Source organism: Fringilla coelebs, assembly GCF_963513975.1.
Source record: "Fringilla coelebs genome assembly, chromosome: 21".
NCBI lineage: Eukaryota > Metazoa > Chordata > Aves > Passeriformes > Fringillidae > Fringilla > Fringilla coelebs.
The window spans coordinates 4008573-4026034 of NC_140047.1; the positions used below are offsets into that span (position 1 = coordinate 4008573).

General features: G+C 46.3%; 1 protein-coding gene across 1 annotated transcript in view; it reads right to left on the reverse strand.

The window, feature by feature from the left end:
- The window catches only part of TNC (tenascin C), a gene marked incomplete at its 5' end in the record, with an annotated part of 49550 nt that overhangs the window by 12450 nt on the left and 19638 nt on the right, over positions 1-17462 (reverse strand). Inside the window, 5 exons of the mRNA XM_084219456.1 lie at positions 868-987; positions 2159-2302; positions 3443-3565; positions 7927-8199; positions 15482-15754. Coding sequence (XP_084075582.1) covers positions 868-987; positions 2159-2302; positions 3443-3565; positions 7927-8199; positions 15482-15754 — 933 coding nt within the window. The remainder of the gene's footprint in view (positions 1-867; positions 988-2158; positions 2303-3442; positions 3566-7926; positions 8200-15481; positions 15755-17462) is intronic.

Below are 17462 nucleotides of genomic sequence, written 5' to 3' on the forward strand. Positions count from 1 at the left end.
ATATTATATTATATTATATTATATTATATTATATTATATTATATTATATTATATTATATTATATTATATTATATTATATTATATTATATTATATTATATTATATTATATATCATATTGTATCATATCATATCATGCCATACTAAACTATACTAAAGAATAGAGAAAGGATCTAGACAGAAGGCTTAACAAGACACTAATGAAAAACTCGTGACTCTCCAGAGTCCCAACACAGCCTGACCATGATTTGTCATTAAGTAAAAACAATTCACATGTTTGGATAAACAATCTCCAACCACATTCCAAAGCAGCAAAACACAGGAGAAGCAAATGAGATAATATTTTTTCTTTTTTCTCTAAGGCTTATCTGCTTCCCAGGAGAGAAATCCTGGCAAAAAGATTTTTCCAGAAAATATGATGGTAACAATGGTGTGCTCAACTCTGTGCTCTACTCACTGATTTCTTTATTCCTAGTTGGTGCAAGTGCAGGATGGTAAAAGCCCACGGCTGTGCTGGCACCTCTGCTGAGTCTGGGCTCCAGCAGAGCCCTTTCTCTAAAAGTGTGAGCTCTCTCTAGTGTTCGCAGGGATTATAGCACCGCCTCTGCTTCCCAGGAATCTCCCTTGTGCCTGCTCGGCTGACTCGATCGAAACAATCAATTTTTAAATGCTTCCATCAAAGCCCCTTCTCCAAATACCAGCCCCGAGCCTTTGGACAGCGCTGCCAGGGATGCCCAGGCTGGGGTTGGTGGGGGTCTGGGCAGGGACAGGGGCTGGACTGGATGATCCTAATGGGTCCCTTCAACTCTGGATATTCCTGGAGTTACAATCAGCACCTCTTGGCAGTTTTAACCCTTCAGCTCCTCTCACCTGTCTCAGAAGAGTAGGACACCACATAGTTATCCACAGCAGCAATTGCTGGCTGCCAGGTTGCCAGAGCCTCAGAGTCTGTGATGTTCATCACTACCAGGCCTGATGGGCTGTCCAGAGCTGGAAGAAAAACAGATTGAAGGAGTTTGACAAACACTCTCAGCTCTGTGCAATGCTCTTGCTGTAAATTCATGAGAGAAAATGCCCAAAACTCAGTGCAGCTTTTATGAGTCCCTTTGGAATAGTGGAGTTCTGCAGGAAAGACGTCAGTGCCTGTGAAGAGACACCAAAACCTCCCCTGGAAAGGGAGGTCAGTGCTGGAAGAGATGAAAGTCTGGGAACAAACAGAACTCACCACGTTCTCAGATCACTCTTGATACCATCAATCTCAACAGCTCTGTCAAAGCTGACATATTTCTCTCAACACCCTCAAATCTGGGCTGTTTTTTACAACAAATTCAGGAGACAGAGCTGGGAAAAATAACCCAAGTGACAGCAGCCACTCTGACCTTCCAGCAGCTTGTTTGGAGCAAAGCAATCCCACAGCCAGCCAGACATCCAAAATCCCCCCACATCCTGCTTTGCCTCCTCACAGGACTTCACTTTTCACACAGGTTTATGCTCTCCCTGAATTAAGATGGGATCTTTGCCTCCAGAACAGCTGGAATGGGTTATAAATCTCCTGACATTATCAGTAGTCATCATCTTGCTCTTTGCTTCAGCTCTCTGAATGTTTGTTAGCCCCCAAAAAGTATTCAAGGAGAGGTCAGCAGGAGTAGAGTGAACCCTCATTTCCTGCAGGGATATTTAAAGAAAAAATCAGGAGACATAATGGAGAAAAATACTGAGAGAATATTGAAGGGAAAAAATCAGGAGAGGGAAATGTTTTTATGCCTAGTACAGTCTGGAACCTGGGACACGTGAAGTCCACAACAAAAACTGGTCTGAATTTCTCAGCTGAGCTGGCCTTTTGCTCCCTTATCTCAAAACCAGCATTAATTTAAAAAAAAGAACCAAACCAACTTCTGAGTTTTTTTCCTGGTGAATTAGAACTGTAAATACATGAATTGTCTCATCTCACAGGTTTATTTAGCATTTAGCAAAGGGGAGCCTGACCAAATTTACAAGTTCCATCTTCATGTAAAATGCAAAGACAAAGAAGGAGTGGGACAAAGAGCTTCCTAAAGTTTGTGTGGGCAGCAAAAATGGGATCCAGGTGGGTCTGCAGCTCCAGTCCCTGAGTCAGATGAGCCATTTAAAGAGCTGCTATTTCCTGCTTTTATATCATTACCTGTTTTCAGGATGCCAGAGACGGGCTCACTTTCTTCAAAGCCTTTCACAGAGATGACACTGACGTTGTAGTCCACACCTGGGACCAGCTTCACCAGCTTGGTCCTTGTCTTGCTCCCTTCGACTGTGACAACATTTGGAGTACCTAGGATGAGGCCAAATGCCAAGGCATGAGTGACACAATGGGAAATGCTTGAAGGGTGTTTTTCAAGTTAAAGACTTTCTAGCCACCACTACAGCAGGAGAGGAATTTTCCCAGTTGGTTACATCCACGGGTGTCAAATATTGTTGCCATAACACCTAAATCTAAACTGGTTTGTATTCAGTAAGAAAAATTAACATTTTTAGTGGAAGGTGTCCCTGTCTGAAAAATACAGAAAAAATTTTGTGTTCTGAAAAATACAATTTCCCAGACCAGGTGGAAGCAGAAACCCCAGCAGTCTCTACCTAGGAGTTCAAACACCTTGAGGACAGGACTTGCAGTTTAGATCTGCCTTGTCTGTGGTGAGGGCTGGAAGATTCTCCTTTATCCCCCTTATTTAGAATGAAGACAGATGCTATTTTAAAAGATGCTCTGTGTGTGGCTGAGGACTTAGCACCCATATTTACTGCAAATTCTGAGTTTATGCCAGGAAAGCTCTTAGAGAAGTGCCTGACTTTATGACTGGATTCTTGTTCTTCTGTGGGACCACTGTGTTTAAAGCTGCACGTGTGCTTTCAGGGTATATTGTCTAAAGACCTAAATCTTTGCTTGTCTCAGTCAACAGCAGTTTTTTTGGTGTTGGTGTCTTTAGTGTTTCTTCTTTAGCTTTTTCCCTTCAGAGATGTCCCTAAATTAGGTTAAAAATCTGTTGAAGTAGAGGAAGTTTTTGAAGTTGGACACTAAGAATGACAACTCTGGGGAGCAATGAGTAAAATACTGCCTTGAAACTTTATTATAATCATGGACTCTGATTATTATTTCCAAGGGCCATCTTTTCCAGTGTGCACAGCTCATGAAGTTCCTACAAAATAATGACAATTTGGAAACTAATCCTTGCTGAGGAGGCTCACACAGAGACTTCTCAGGAGTACAACCACTCCAGCATCCACCTCTGAGCTGCCTTACAAGCCCTGCCCGTGAGATGTGGGCACCGCGTCCCAACAGAGGTTGGCTGCACTCCCTCATTCCTGAAGAAGAAAAAGAGATGATCTGTGCAAGATCAGCTGGGAGATGGCCTGAAAGGAGGGATGGCAGCCCAGCAAACCCTTCCTGCTCTCCCTGGCCTCCCCTGTCCCAGCTCACCTCCCGTGACGGGGACGTAGGAGATCCGGAAGTTTTCCACGCGGGAGCGAGGGGGGGTCCAGCTGACTGTGGCAGCATTTTCCGTGATGTCCGAGAAAGAAATTCCCTTTGGAGAGCCAACCACTGTCAGGGGAGAACAGAGAACACACCACACAGGAGGAAAAGGTAAATCATTTGTTTATCAGTCCTTAGTGCTGGAAAACTGATTTATCACCCTAAAGCACGAGCTGGTGCTGTCAGCGTTCGGCTCTGAACAACAATAATGCAGGGGGCACAAAACTGAGGGGTTTCATTACAGCAACAACCTATTTGCAACAAATTTTCCTTTTTTTTTTCAGGACCAGTATTGCATAGGTTAAAAATACCCAACATATAAAAACAACAGCGGTTTCAGCGCTGTAGAAAAGCACGAGGAACATGCACAGAAATGACATCCATGGTATGCTGTATTTAAGACTTTTGCTATCTCAGAGGATAGAAAGGACAGATTCTTTTCTATGACTTGGAGGATTTTTACACCTTCCACTGAGCCCCAGAGCCCTCTGTGACACACAGCAACAACAGCCATGGGCACATCTCTCTACCTGAGCATCAAGTTCCTAATGCAGGGTGCTCCAAGGAGACCTGGACTCAGCTGTGGGAGCCCATCAAGGCTCCTCTCAAGGACTCACTACTGGAACTTCTGTTGGCTTCAAACCAGAAGCAACAAGATTTTCCTCCTGGAATCTCTCTCTGAGCCCATGATTTTTCTTTCAAGCGCATCCATCCAGAGAACATCCAAGTGCAGCCATCATGGGGAAGGCACCTGCAGCTCTTTGTCATAAAACTCAGACTTTCCCTGTTAGAACCTGAGCACTGCTCTTGCCCACATAAACTAAATCACTAAACTGGGCAAAAAATGCCAGAATTTTACCAAAAATAACCCAAACTTAAGCCCAACATGTATCTGAAACATTCCAGTTGGAGGCTTAATTAAGATCCTGCAGAACCAGCATGGAAAGGGCTTTGGGAGGATGTGGTGAAGAGAGCTGCCACTTCCAGGTTTACATTGAGCATCCCATTTCCAATCTTTCCAGCTTTTTTTGGCTGTAACCAAAACAACCCTGAGGTATTAAAAAATAAACAGCACACACAGAGCAGGCCCTTAGTACAAAGAGGGGAAATCCCAAACATCAGCCATATGAAGAGGAGTGGAGACAGGCTGAGAACAGGGGAAGGGGGGCAAGAGGAGGAAAATAAAATAGGGACTGGGCTTGAAATAGCTTGGAAAGAACGTGTCTGAGGGAAAGGAGTCAGAGGATGTTTGTTCCATGTGTCCCCAAAGCAGCAGGGCACTAAATCAACTGAAAGGCAAGGGAAGAAAAACAACTGAGCTCTCAAGAGAAATGTAAATTATGTCTCTGGAGCTCACTAGAAGTGTTGTGTTGGTGGGGTTTGGCTCACGTGGACAAGACAAGGGAAGAAAAGAATTACAGATTAGAAAGGAAGCGAGGTGGGGTTGGAAAAGCTAGGTGACACAAGAAGGTGTTGCTGGTTTGGGTACAGGCTGAAGGAAATCAGAGAAAATAAAGGTAGGGAAGATAGAGAAATTAAAATTAGATTGGTTTTGCTTTACATTATAGGTGGCCTGAGAGCCTGAAGAAAAAGGGAAGTGGTGATTTTGGAGACCAAACAGATGGACCAGCACTTGGTTTGCATACACATGGAGAATTTCAGCCTTTCCCAGAAAATGAAATCCCCAATCCGTCCCACTTGGACTCTGCTGTGCACATTTCCATGGGCCTCAGGCTTGTTTTCTGCACCAGGTGAGCTGCATGACAAAGAGCAGTAAGAAGAGCTTTGATGTGAGTTTTCCACATCCCCAAGTCCCCCAGCTGCAGCTTTCCTGGGAGAGAACCTGGCAGGAATTATAATGGACCATCAGAGCATCTGTCCTGGAATGAGTCCCAGAGATGGGAGAGAATTGCACCTTGGAGCACGGGGAAATGAAAAAGAAATGAATTAAATCATCTTCTTGGGCTACCTGAAAGCCAGAATGAAGCAGGCATGGAAAGCAGCCAGTGAGATCCTGACCTGGCACTCACAGAGAACCTCAGGCCATCCGTGGGGCAGGCACAGGTGAATTATCTTTCTCCTCCAGCATCATCCCCAAAGAGGTGTATGAGGGACAGGGAACTCCTAAGAGGCTGCTAAAGCACCCATGGTGCCTGAGAGAGGCTGGGTTTTTAGGGATTTTTTTTGTTAATTGTTCTTTCATTCCTAGCAGACTAGAGAAGATGTTCCCTGGCTTTCTTCCCCCACTCCACAGGAAGCAGCAGGTTGCATTAATCACAAATCAAGAGCATGTGAAGGGTTTTGTGATCATCTCAGGAAAAAAAATGCTGTCACATTGTGGGAAAACACCACTGGAAGAAGAGGAAAGGAGCAGCATGAGACTCACACCTCCCACGAGGATATTAATTGGACCATAGATGTGTTGTGATCTCCCAGTGGGGGTTAAATTGCACCTTAACAGATTTTGCAGATAAAATTCTAAAAGGCATCAACTCTGAGAGCAGCAGTGGATAAATTCCCTCTTCAGGAATAGAAATATTTCCTTGCAACCACACTGGAAATGCTATAAATATCCATATGTTTGTGCAGTAATCCACTCCTAAAAAAGAAATTAGTTGGCTACCTTGGCAGCCACCCACCCAGTGTGGTGTAACCTGCAGCCCAAATTATTTAGCTGGGTTTTTGTGGCTCTATTGACCATTATTCATGGGCTATTTACAGCTGACAAACATCTCTTGGGCTATTGGCTCCAGTAGGTGACATGTGCTAAATCTCCCTGCAAGGGCTGCACAGGGATGTGGTCATGAGGAAAATGACAACTCTCAGTGGGTTCCAGAAATCTCCTGGAGTCACTGAGGATGGGGACCTGCTGCTGACAAGTGCAGTGGGCTTTAAACAGCCCTCTCCATTAGGAGTCAGCTGCAGGAGCCTGGCCAAGGGGCTCTGATGCACCTTCTGCTTCCTGGAGGTGTCTGGGGATGGTGAGGGTGGCCTGGCTGTTCATGGCAGGGATGGGAGGGCAGGAGGGCAGCTGAGCCTGCAGGAAGCAGGGTGGGGAGTGAGGAAGGTGAGAGGGAGGAGCTGTTCAACACTGAGGGGTTGCTGCCTGGCAAATGCATCCTTTAGGCATTCCTGATGCTTTGCTCACTCATGGAACTTAGAGTCATATCCTGAGCTGGAGGGACCCCAAGGATCCCCCAGCCCAGCCCCTGTCCCTGCACAGGCACCCCAACAACCCCACCCTGGTGCCCCAGTTCTGGCAGGGAGGAACACAGCCTGGGATTAAATCACTGCCTGCTGGGGGACAGGATCTCCACTTGCTGAAAAGGGATGGGAAACTCAACTGGTGCTGCACAAACTCAGAGACTCAGAGTCCACAGGAGATCCTGAGCTGGAAGGGACTGAAGGGATCCCCCAGGGCAGCCCCTGTCCCTGCCCAGACCCCCACCCAGCCCACCCTGGGCATCCCTGGCAGCGCTGTCCAAAGGCTCCTGGAGCTCTGGCAGCCTCGGGGCCGTGCCCATTCCCTGGGCAGCCTGGGCAGTGCCAGCACCCTCTGGGGGAAGAACCTTTCCCTGAGCTCCAGCCTGAGCTGCCCTGGCCCAGCCCCAGCCGTGCCCTGGCTCCTGTCCCTGTCCCAGAGCAGAGATGGGAGCTGCCCCTCGGGAGGAGCTGCAGCCCTGCTGAGATCTCCTGTCTCATCCTTTTCCTTTCCTCCCATAATTAATTCGATTTCAAATTACCACATTTTCACATCAACAAGCTCAACATTTTTTTTAAATACCAAATTTGGCTCAGGAGACTTTGCAACATTCAGGTTTGAATGTGTTTCAGAATGAAACCACAATTTTGGTGAGGAAAAAATGATTGAAACGCTTCATTCAAAAGTGCCAAAATGAAACGCTTCGGTTCTGAACCTGAATCAAAGCTTTGATTTTGCAAAGAAACTCAAGTCAATTTGAATTACCCAGCACATGTTGCTCCTGGTAAGATCAGTCTAAATTAATGGTGCTTAGGCCTTTGCTGATCAAGCCATAAATAAACTTCTCAATGGCCCTGGTAAATTCATTTTGTCATAACTCTTTCCTAGCGAGGTAAACTGTTGTGCAGAGCTGAGATGTAATTAGTCACAGAAAATCACTGAAAAGGCCGATGCACACACAATATTTCTTGGCCCTCAAAGACAGTGTTTTAATTGCCACACTCTGCTGCCTAATTCCTGGTCATTAAAGTAATTCAATTAGACCATATTAAATAGACAGTGAGGAAGCTTGGGAAGCTGGGACTGGTCACAAACAACCACACCACACTGGAACAGTGACTTGGACAAGGGACATGCAGGAGACAGCTCAGGACACCTCTGGAACAGCACCAGCTGGCTGTGAAGAGGAGCAGGGAATGTCACACTTCTCCCTCTGCAAAGACAATACCTGTGGATGCTACTGTGTTTACAGGCTGGGAACGTTGTCCACTGCTAATTCCATAGAGCTCAATCTCATATTCAGTGCCCTCTTTCAGCCCTGTTATATCCTGGGTGCGCTCATGGCCTGGCACTATCAGCTCCAGGGGGTCAGATTTCCTCTTGGTGTCCCTGATTTTTAGAACAAAGCTGTTGAAAACCCCTTCATCTGCAGTCCAGGAGAGACGGAATCCATCTGGGGTTGCATCTGAAACCAGAAGGTTGTCGACCTCGGGTTCTGCTTCTAAAAAAGGAGAAGATAGCAGTGGGGTAAAAAAAAAAAATATATTTATTTAATCAGTTGATCAGAGACCTGCCTGAGGTCTGGCTATAGCACACTGCAAGAATCCAACCACAGTTCAAAGCAAGGGGAACAATCTGCCAGCTATTAAAAAAAGAAAACAAAATATTAGTGTTATACAGAAGAGGATAAATGTGAGTGTGTGCAGGCCCATTCTAACTTTCACTCTTGAACAGCAAACCACTGCATGGACACGCAGGTTTGTCTCCCACATGCAGAGTTACACATGCTGAAGGTGAGTTTCCTGGGCATTTATCCCTCCCTACCTGTGTGACACATTTATGGCCAATAAAAACCAGCTCTTGTTACAGAACTGCATGTCTGGAACACTGTCAGACCTCTCTCTGCTAGGAGGACAACATAGAAGCCACTGAAAATTCTTTTTCTCCATGCAAACCCCTTTTTTCATGCACTTCTGGCATCTGTGATGATTTTGATCTGATGAATCTTTTACTGTGCTGTTAAACATCAAAGGGGAACCATGAAAACTCCTCTCTCAAACAGCACCCTTCAATCTAAATGCAAGAGCTGCTGCCTTTGGTTAATGAACCCATTCAAAAGGATCCCAAGGGCTGTAAGTTATTAATTACCTGCAAAACACCTCTAACTCATATAGTCAGGCACCATTAGCTAGAGAAATGCTGCTAGAGTGGTTATGTCCTACAGCACCTCCAGTGCAATCCCTCCTTCCACACACAGCCATTCCTATTTATTTCCTCTCAAGCCTCCCACCAAATGCAAACTTTCATTCCACAGAGCCAATCCTATTTATTTCCTCTCAAGCCTCCCACCAAATGCAATCCTGCCTTCCACACACAGCCAGTCCTATTTATTTCCTCTCAAACCTCCCACCAAATGCAATCCTGCCTTCCACACACAGCCATTCCTATTTATTTCCTCTCAAGCCTCCCACCAGATCCCTCCTTCCCAGCTTCCCTGCTGCCCAGACAGGAATGTGCAGATGAGAACTGATGGTTCTGGGGCTGCAGGATCAGCCTGCAATCATTTCCCAAGAAAGCTCAAGTGCTGCTGGAGCACAGCAGCTCTGATGGGGTGGAAGCCTGAGCTGCTTTGAGGAGAGAGGTGCCAGCTTTGGGGTGGCAATGATCCCACTGTGGGTGGAACCCACACGGGGAGGGAAAGAGAGGAGGCCATGGGAAGAAGTCCATGGCTCTTCCTGAAGGTCCTGCTGGCTGGAACGTGGGAGAACGCTGCTGTTGGAGAATGCTGATGTACCCAGCTGTTAACAAGACGAGCTCTGCATGCAGCCATTCTTCTTTCAAGACTTTGTTAGAGGTACCTGCAAGACCAGAAGGAACTTTCACCCCTCAGGCCCCCACATGCTCCTCCACAGGATCCCTCAGAGGGAAACATCCAGTTAAAGGGAACAGAATTCCACTGGTGAACCCATCAGTCACAAGGAGCCACGATGCAGAGAAGGATGCAAAAGCCGAGGTTTGCATGAAACATCTTCCACGAGAGAAGGAAAGTGAGAAAGAAAAGAGTGGGAGGGAACAAAATTTGCTCACATTGAAATACCTGTAACAGCCAGAGCGCTCAGGGGCTTTGTTTGGTGCCCCTTGGCAAACCCATAAAGCAAAACCTCATAGCCAATGCCAGTAATTAGGCCTTTAAGCTTCAGCTCCCTCTGGGCTCCCGAAAGGAGGAACTCCTGTGGGTCCAGCAGCTTGCCAGAATCCACCACGACTACTAGAAAGTTGTCAAAGGCATTCTCCGATGCCATCCAGGACACTGTGAACCCATAGGGGTTCATATCTGACACTGTTAGGTTTTCCAGTGGGGGCATGGCCTCTAAAAGAAGGGAAGGTGCAGAAACACACACACATAGGAAAAAAAAAAAAAAAAAAAAAAAGAAGTGAAAAACATTGCAAATTAGAAAGTGTCACAGATTCCATCAAACAAAAATCACGTTTTCCCCCCTAGTGTGGATCTAATAGTCAGGACCACAAGATGAGGATTTTCAATGGAGCTCAATTTTTGAATTTTTCTCAGGGATGTCTCAGCACCTCCTCTCACAAGCTCCACTGAAACCCCTCCCAGGCTCCCTTTGTAAGCACATTTCTGCTGCTACCCTTGCACTGTAAGAAAGTTCTAACCAGAACTGCTTTAGAAATGCTGCACATAAAGCTTTCAATTATTTTTACTTCCCTCCACCATCAGTGCTTTAGGGACAAGCTTCAGTTTGGGCATTCACAACTCCTGTATTTTTCTTCTTTACCTATTGCATGTGAATATGTGCAGTGTTAGTTTTCAGTGCTGGAGGGGTCAGAGGTGCCAGAACAGGAACATTAATCACTCAGGGTCACAGTCAGTGCAAATCAGCTGCTGCTGGGCTCTGTTGACAACTTAAAGAAATTCCACTGAGGGCTCCTTTTCCACATCAGTGTGACATTTGTCAAAGTGAAAAGATGTGGAAAACACTTCAACATTTATCCACTAAGTCTCATCAAAAAAGAAAAGGTCACGAGGTTCTCAGTGTGTTTTGCTCACTCAAAACCTGACAAGTCAAGTAGGAAGATCAGGTGGCTCTGCTAAGCCCTGCCCTTGATCCTGGAGCCCAGGCACTGCTTGTATTTCTCCACAGGATTTGTCCAGCCTTGCTCTGTTGGCTCAGGAGCTGATTCAGCCAATCTTCCAACACTCTAAACCCCACTCACTTCAGAAAACACCACTTAGTTAAAGGCTGAGCCTTCTCCTGAAAAGGGCTTTGGGTTTGCTTTTGACATTTGCTGAAATGGATTTGGTTAGAACTTGCCCCCTGAAGAGTTATAATTTGGAATTCCTTATGTATTAATATTTACACATTTGAGTACTCATTTTAGAGATATTTTTGCCTCTTATTAGAAGTAATCTAATCAAGCAATCCCCAAGATTCCCGTTTTGGGTAGGTCCCTGGAAGGGAACATCCTGGGACAGGAGGTGTTCCATGAGCCAGTCCTGTCTGATTAATTTCTGAGCAGCAGGCAAATTCTCCCTCAAACTTCAGGAGTTATAAAAGATTATTAGACATGGGAGAAAGGCTCCAGTGGGGTCTTAATGACAGAATCATTGAATCACAGAACAATTTGGGTTGGAAGGGACCTTAAACTCATCCAGTTCCATGGGCAGGGACGCTTTCTACTATCCCAGCTTGCTCAGAGCCCTATCCAACCTGGCCTTTTAACTCCCATTAAACTAAGGGAGTTAATCCCGCTAATCCTGCTCCTAGGAATTTTTTTTAAGGTCAACATTCCTGTTCTGACCCTTCCTTGCAGCAGGTTTTCAAACAAACCCATCGCTGCAGGCCAGATACTCTGCGCTGGGGAGATCCTTTTTTGGAACACACATTTCCCTGAGCCAAGAAAGTGACTCCAAAGCTTGGAGCAGGTACCTGTGGTGACAAAAGCAGTGAGGGGCTCAGTGTGGACACCTGTCCTGGTGGTGCCCTGAATGTGAATGTCATAGGCAGTGTGGTCTGTGAGCCCCGAGATGCGGGCGCTGCGGGCGCCCCCCGGCACCGTCAGCTCCTGGGCCTCGTGTGCCGCCAGGGAATCTTGGATTTTGATAACAAACGTGGCAAAGGGCCCGTCTCGGGTGGTCCAGGACAGGTTGAAGCTGTCAGGGGTAACGTTTGTGAGGGCGAGCGTGCCCAGCTGTGGCTCAGCCTCTGGGGGAGAAAGGAACACAGGTGAGCAGGCAGCTTTACTCAAGGGGGTGGGGGAATCAGTAGAGGTGCTCAAAAAGAATGGTTTAGGCTTGTTTTGCTGTGGTTGAATTAAAAAAAAATAAAAGAAAAAAATTTTTAAAAAAAGCAGCGTTGCAAGAGCTATTTTTTAAGGTTTTGGTAAGAAGCCACTGAAATTAGTGCTGACTTTTATGGTTTTTTTAATTTAATTTTCTTAAGTAAACTCAACTTGCCTAATGAAATCTGGGCCTGGTTTACAGAAGCATCAACAACATAAACATACAAATTGTGGGAATTCCACACTGGGAATTTGATGGGAATACAGACCCACAGCAATCCCAAACTAGAGAAAGCTGGATTCAGGCAGGAATCCTTGAAATCACAGTCCAGGTTCTGTTTGGTGTTTCTGTTGCCTGGAGTTGTAGATACTTCTATTTTTGGACTCTGAGGTTTATGAGGGATTTCAGGGATTATCTCAGCACTAATCTCAGGCCAAAACCTCCCTGGACTCCACAGATAAAATGTTCCTCATCCTCTGATTAGGCCCAATCAGAGAATGTCTAATAAACAATAAACCCCACAACCCTGCTCTTGCTCTCCTTCCTGACTGTTCAGTGGTCAGGGCACCTCCTTAAGAAGCCAAAACTTTCATTTTCTGCTGGAGAAAATTCAAATTCACATCTGTGCCCTGCCAGGAGAGAAACTTGTCCTTCAGGAGAGGGAGAGTTCCTTACCCATTCTCTTCTAAAACTTAGCACAAAAATCATTAAAGTTTCATTAAAGCCCAGAGAGAGAACAAACACGACCCAACAGTCAGAGGGTCAGAGAATCCTGTGTTTGCTCTCTGGGCTGATTTTCTAATTTTTATGTTGCCAATTGAGTAGGAACCAAGAACACCTTGGGAAATGCAGCCAGTGAGACACAGAAAAATAATGATGGAAGAGTAATCCATGCTGGGAGAAAAGTCAGAGAGAGGATCCCACCAACAGAGAGTGGTGAAAGAGTGAAATCTTTTTCTTTGCTGAAACAAGTACTGCTGCAAGATGCTCCAACTTTCACTCCTGTCCCTCATTGCAAGACTTTTAAATAATGCTCCACCTCCTTCTCTGGAATTGTCTGGGAAGAGGTGAATGGAAGTGGCCCCGATTAAGGACACAGATGTCACAGATGTCATGCTATCAACTAGTGACCATGGATGCCTTCATGGCCAGCAGGGAAGGTACCACCGTGGTGCTCTTGAAGACAGGCAAGGAGATGAGAAAATATCCACAAAGCAAACAGGCTTGGGTGGAAAATCCAGGAAATCTGAGCCCTCAGCCCCACATGCAGCTCAGAGAGACCAAATGGAGCCTTTCCAACCTCATCCTGGCATGGCCACATTCTTTCACATGCCACCTGCATCCATGGTCAGGCACATTCCCATCATGACAGCCTGACTCCCAGGAATGTTACATGCAAAATAGCTGGATCATATCCTCAGGCAAGTCTTAGGGATCTCCTGCTCTCCTGGAATCACCACCACCACCCAGGGGAACAAGGCAGGCAGTGGAGACTCAGAGGGAGCAATGCAAGGGACACAGTGGTGGGCTGGCCACCAAGAAAAGAAGATTTTGTTTTTTGAGCCCTGCTCTGTGCTGAGAACATAAAAATCCTGGGCAGGGAAAATATGAGAACCAGCAGAAGGTGGCCAGACCACTCCATGCAGTTTGGGTTGATCACTTCACATGCGGCACGGAACGCCCACCGGAGATGCAAATGCCTTGGGAGACATTTGGGTTTAAGGAGGACAAAACTGACATGCAGGAGCCTCTCCAGACTGGGAACCACTTGAAGGGCTCTCTCCCACCCCCAGCAAAGCAAGTGAGGGTGCGATGAACAATCTCATTCAAGATCAAGTGCAAAGATGCTGAGTGAAACACATCTGGAGCAAGGCAATTATATATACACTGAACTTGCAGAGGGGTGTGTATATATAAGGAAACCATCATGGTTTACTACTGCCTCTCTTAATGCTGGGGGCACTTTTTCAGCCTTTTCCATTGCCACAGATCTTTTTCCAAGCCCTCTCAGTGCATTTCAGCCTCCCCTCATGGTTGGAAGGATCCATACAATAATTCCCCAAGGGAATGATGATGAGTTGGAGCCGTGTTTCAGAGCAGTTTGGTGGACAGCAAGAGAAAGGAGAATAAAAAGCAAACCTGGAAGATGAAACAGTGAAATACCTGTGGTTGCCATGGCTGTCAAGGTCTGCCCACCTTGCCCATCAATTACCCCATGGAGCTGGACTGTGTAATTAGTGGCAGCTTTGAGGTTGGTCACTACAGAGTGCCGGGAGTCCCCTGGCACTGTGAGCACCAGGGAGTCCAAGGGGAAGTCAGAGTTCCTGACTTCCAGAATAAAGTGGTCAAAGGCCTTGTCCTGTGCCTCCCAGGCGAGTGACAGGCTGGCTGAGGTAGCGTTTGATACACTGAGTTTGCTAAGGAGAAGTTCCTCTACTACGGGAAGAAAAAACAAATGGAAATGTATCACAGTTATTAAAAGCCAAAGCAATAAATAAATTAATAGAGAAGTTTGAATTCACACGACCACGGATCACAAGGGTCACCCAGCCTTGTGTTTCCCTATGTTTCCCATAGCCCTGCTGCCACCCTGACCCTGCCACCCATCATCAAATGAGGATATTTGCAGTCTGCTGCTGCTGGAAATTGATATTATATTATCTGATAGCTGAGATTTGATATTTTGCTTTCACTGACCACACTACTCCATTCCTATAACAAATCACTTTTCCTAGAGGGGCAAATTTTGGTGGAGGTGTTTAACAATCATAACATGAGCCATTGTCTGCCTACAATAACAATGTTTTGTTTCTGTAGTCCAGTCCTCACTTCCCACTCATCCTGAACATTTGACTTCCCTGTCTTTTCTGGGAAAGCTGTCAACTGTAAAACCTTGAAATGTTCAACGTGCCAACAACTCAGTGCCTGCCTATTCCCTTCTCTGACACCAACTCAAATGGACTTTTCAATCTCTCACCCCACACAACCTGAATAATTGAAGCTGAATTCAAGCAGTGAATGTGCCTTGCAGGATTGTGATGGCACAGACTGAAACGTGCCTGACATCTTTTGGGAGAATCAGGGTAAATCTGTGTCTAGAAATCATCTGAGAGAAGCTGTGTCCTCTCTGAGCTGTGGGACAGACGCACACACAGGTTGAAAGGTGTAAGGAATCATTTCCCACTTGGTTCTTGGGATATTTGCTTTGCTTCTCTTCTGCCTCAGAGGCTGCCCCAACCTTGATGTCTAGACTCATTATGTGAATGAAATCCCAGCACGATGGGATTGCCTGACTTTGGTGGGTGGGATGGTGGCTCAACATTCCAGCTCACAGTGTCCTGGCCGGTCTTCCTTGGAAGGCATAGAGGCAGAGGGTTGGGAAATGTGTGGGCTGTGGGGTAGCTGAGGGCAGGGAAAGGGGCACAACCTGTAAGGAAGAGTTCAAAAAAGCAGAGTTAGCGCTGAGGTAGGTTTTGTGTACCTGTGGTAGCTGCAGCACTGATTGCCTGTGTGCGGAACCCGCGAGAGATCCCGGAGAGGTAGACAATGAAATCATTGCTGGGAGAAAGCCCTGAGATATGAGCAGTCCTTGAGTTGCCCGAGAGGTTGAACTCCATGGGCTCCAGCAACCTGTTAGAATCAATAATTTCAATGGTAAAGAGGTCGAAGTCCCCGTTGGAGGCGTTCCAGGAGAGGTTGAAGCTTTCGGGGGTAATGTCGGAGACTGTGAGCTCAGCAACGCCGGGCTGCTCTCCTGGGGAGGGAAACAACACCCATCAGAAGGGCTCCTGACCTCCTCCTGCTCTCCAAGGCTCCTCTCTGCCACGCTGGCAGCACTGCCAGCTGGGGAAGGGGGTGTGAGTAAAAGCTTGCTATGGGTAGACAGGTATTAAGGGGAGGAAATCAAATGAAAGCAAAATGTTAGATAAGAAAAAAAAAAAATTAAAATAACATTTAAAACTATGGTTATTTTCCTTTCCCTGCAGGAGCAGCCATGTCTTTGAGGTCTGAGCGTGAAAGCAGATGCAAAAGGACTGTCTTCAATGCCCCTGGGGCATTTGGAAAGGATGGCTTCCAGTTTTAGGAGAAGCTAAAACCAAAGCTGTTGCTTTATCCAAAGGAAAATCTTGTGTTTTGTTTACTCTTCTGCTTTCCCTTTCAGCTCAAGTCTGTGAAAGCTGGCTTGTAATTTTGGAGTTGGAGCCAAAATGCAAAACAGGGAGAGATGCCTTGGGGTTTCTTCCTCTCTGCAGACATCCCCATAGCGTTACAGGAAGGTTCAGATATTTTTTAACAATTGGAAGTCCCCAGAAGGGAAGATTTTGAAAAGCTGGCTGCTGAGCTTGACCCAGAAAGGGAAGGGAAAACCTCAGCAGGGCATTTTCTGCTGTTTTCAGGCGGGTAAAGGAAGGGAGCACATTGCATATTTAGGCAGGACACCCATGATGTGTTTCCTGCTTTGTGTCTTTGTCCAGCACATTGCTCTGTTCTCCACGGGCATCTGCTCCCAGCTCCTGGTGAGGACTCTCAAAGCTCAGCACTTTCCTGGGACACAGCACAGCCATTCCTGCCCAAGCCAGGCTGCTCTAAGCACTACAGAAACAAGCAAGCTCTGCTGCACTTCATGCTTTAATTCTGATTTTCATCCCTTTCTGGGCAGGGTACCATGTGCTTGGGGCAGCCTGGCACCAGCCAGCTCTGGCTATCTCACACAGACAGGAGGTTGCAAAGGGCTGTAGGGGAGCCCAGAGGCAGCAGAAATTGTCTACAAGAAATTATCTGAAGGAAAGGCCACTGGTGCCCCTTTAGTGCCAATTAATTCCCACTGTTCATTACAGTTATCGTGACACCTGGGAGGATCCGAGAGCCACGCAGCAGAGATGTAAATGTACATTTATCTCTCATGGTCAAAGCCTGTGATAAGCTCTGATTTCAAAATGTTTCCTTTCACATGATCAGCCAGAAAATGATTTTGGGGCCCTTGATGAGCTTCATGCAAGCTCCTGATAGCACAGAGCTCACCTGCCTCCTTTCGGGCCAGTTTTATGCCAGGGTGGTTCTGCTGAATTTGATCCTTTGCATTTTATCTTTTTCAGGCCAGACTGTTTCATGATCTTAGATGGCTTAATGCATTTTATTATTCATATTAAGAATTCATTTGTGTCCTTTCCTGTATGAGAACATATGGAAGGGGTTTGTCCTTACCCTGAGTCAGGTACACACAACTCTACTGAGTCTGAATTCACACAGAAGCTACTGCAGAATTTCAGAGGCAGCTTCTGAAGGGTGAGACCTGAACACTCTCAGGCTTTGATAATCTGGGCTGATAGAGGAATGATTTTGATAACTTCACCAGGTAACCTGGCCTTTCCCAAGCAGGTACAACATCCAGCTGGGTTTTGCTGTTAGTGTCAGCCAGGTAAGTGAGGAAAGGGAACAAAAAAAGCTGTTCTGAGGTGGGT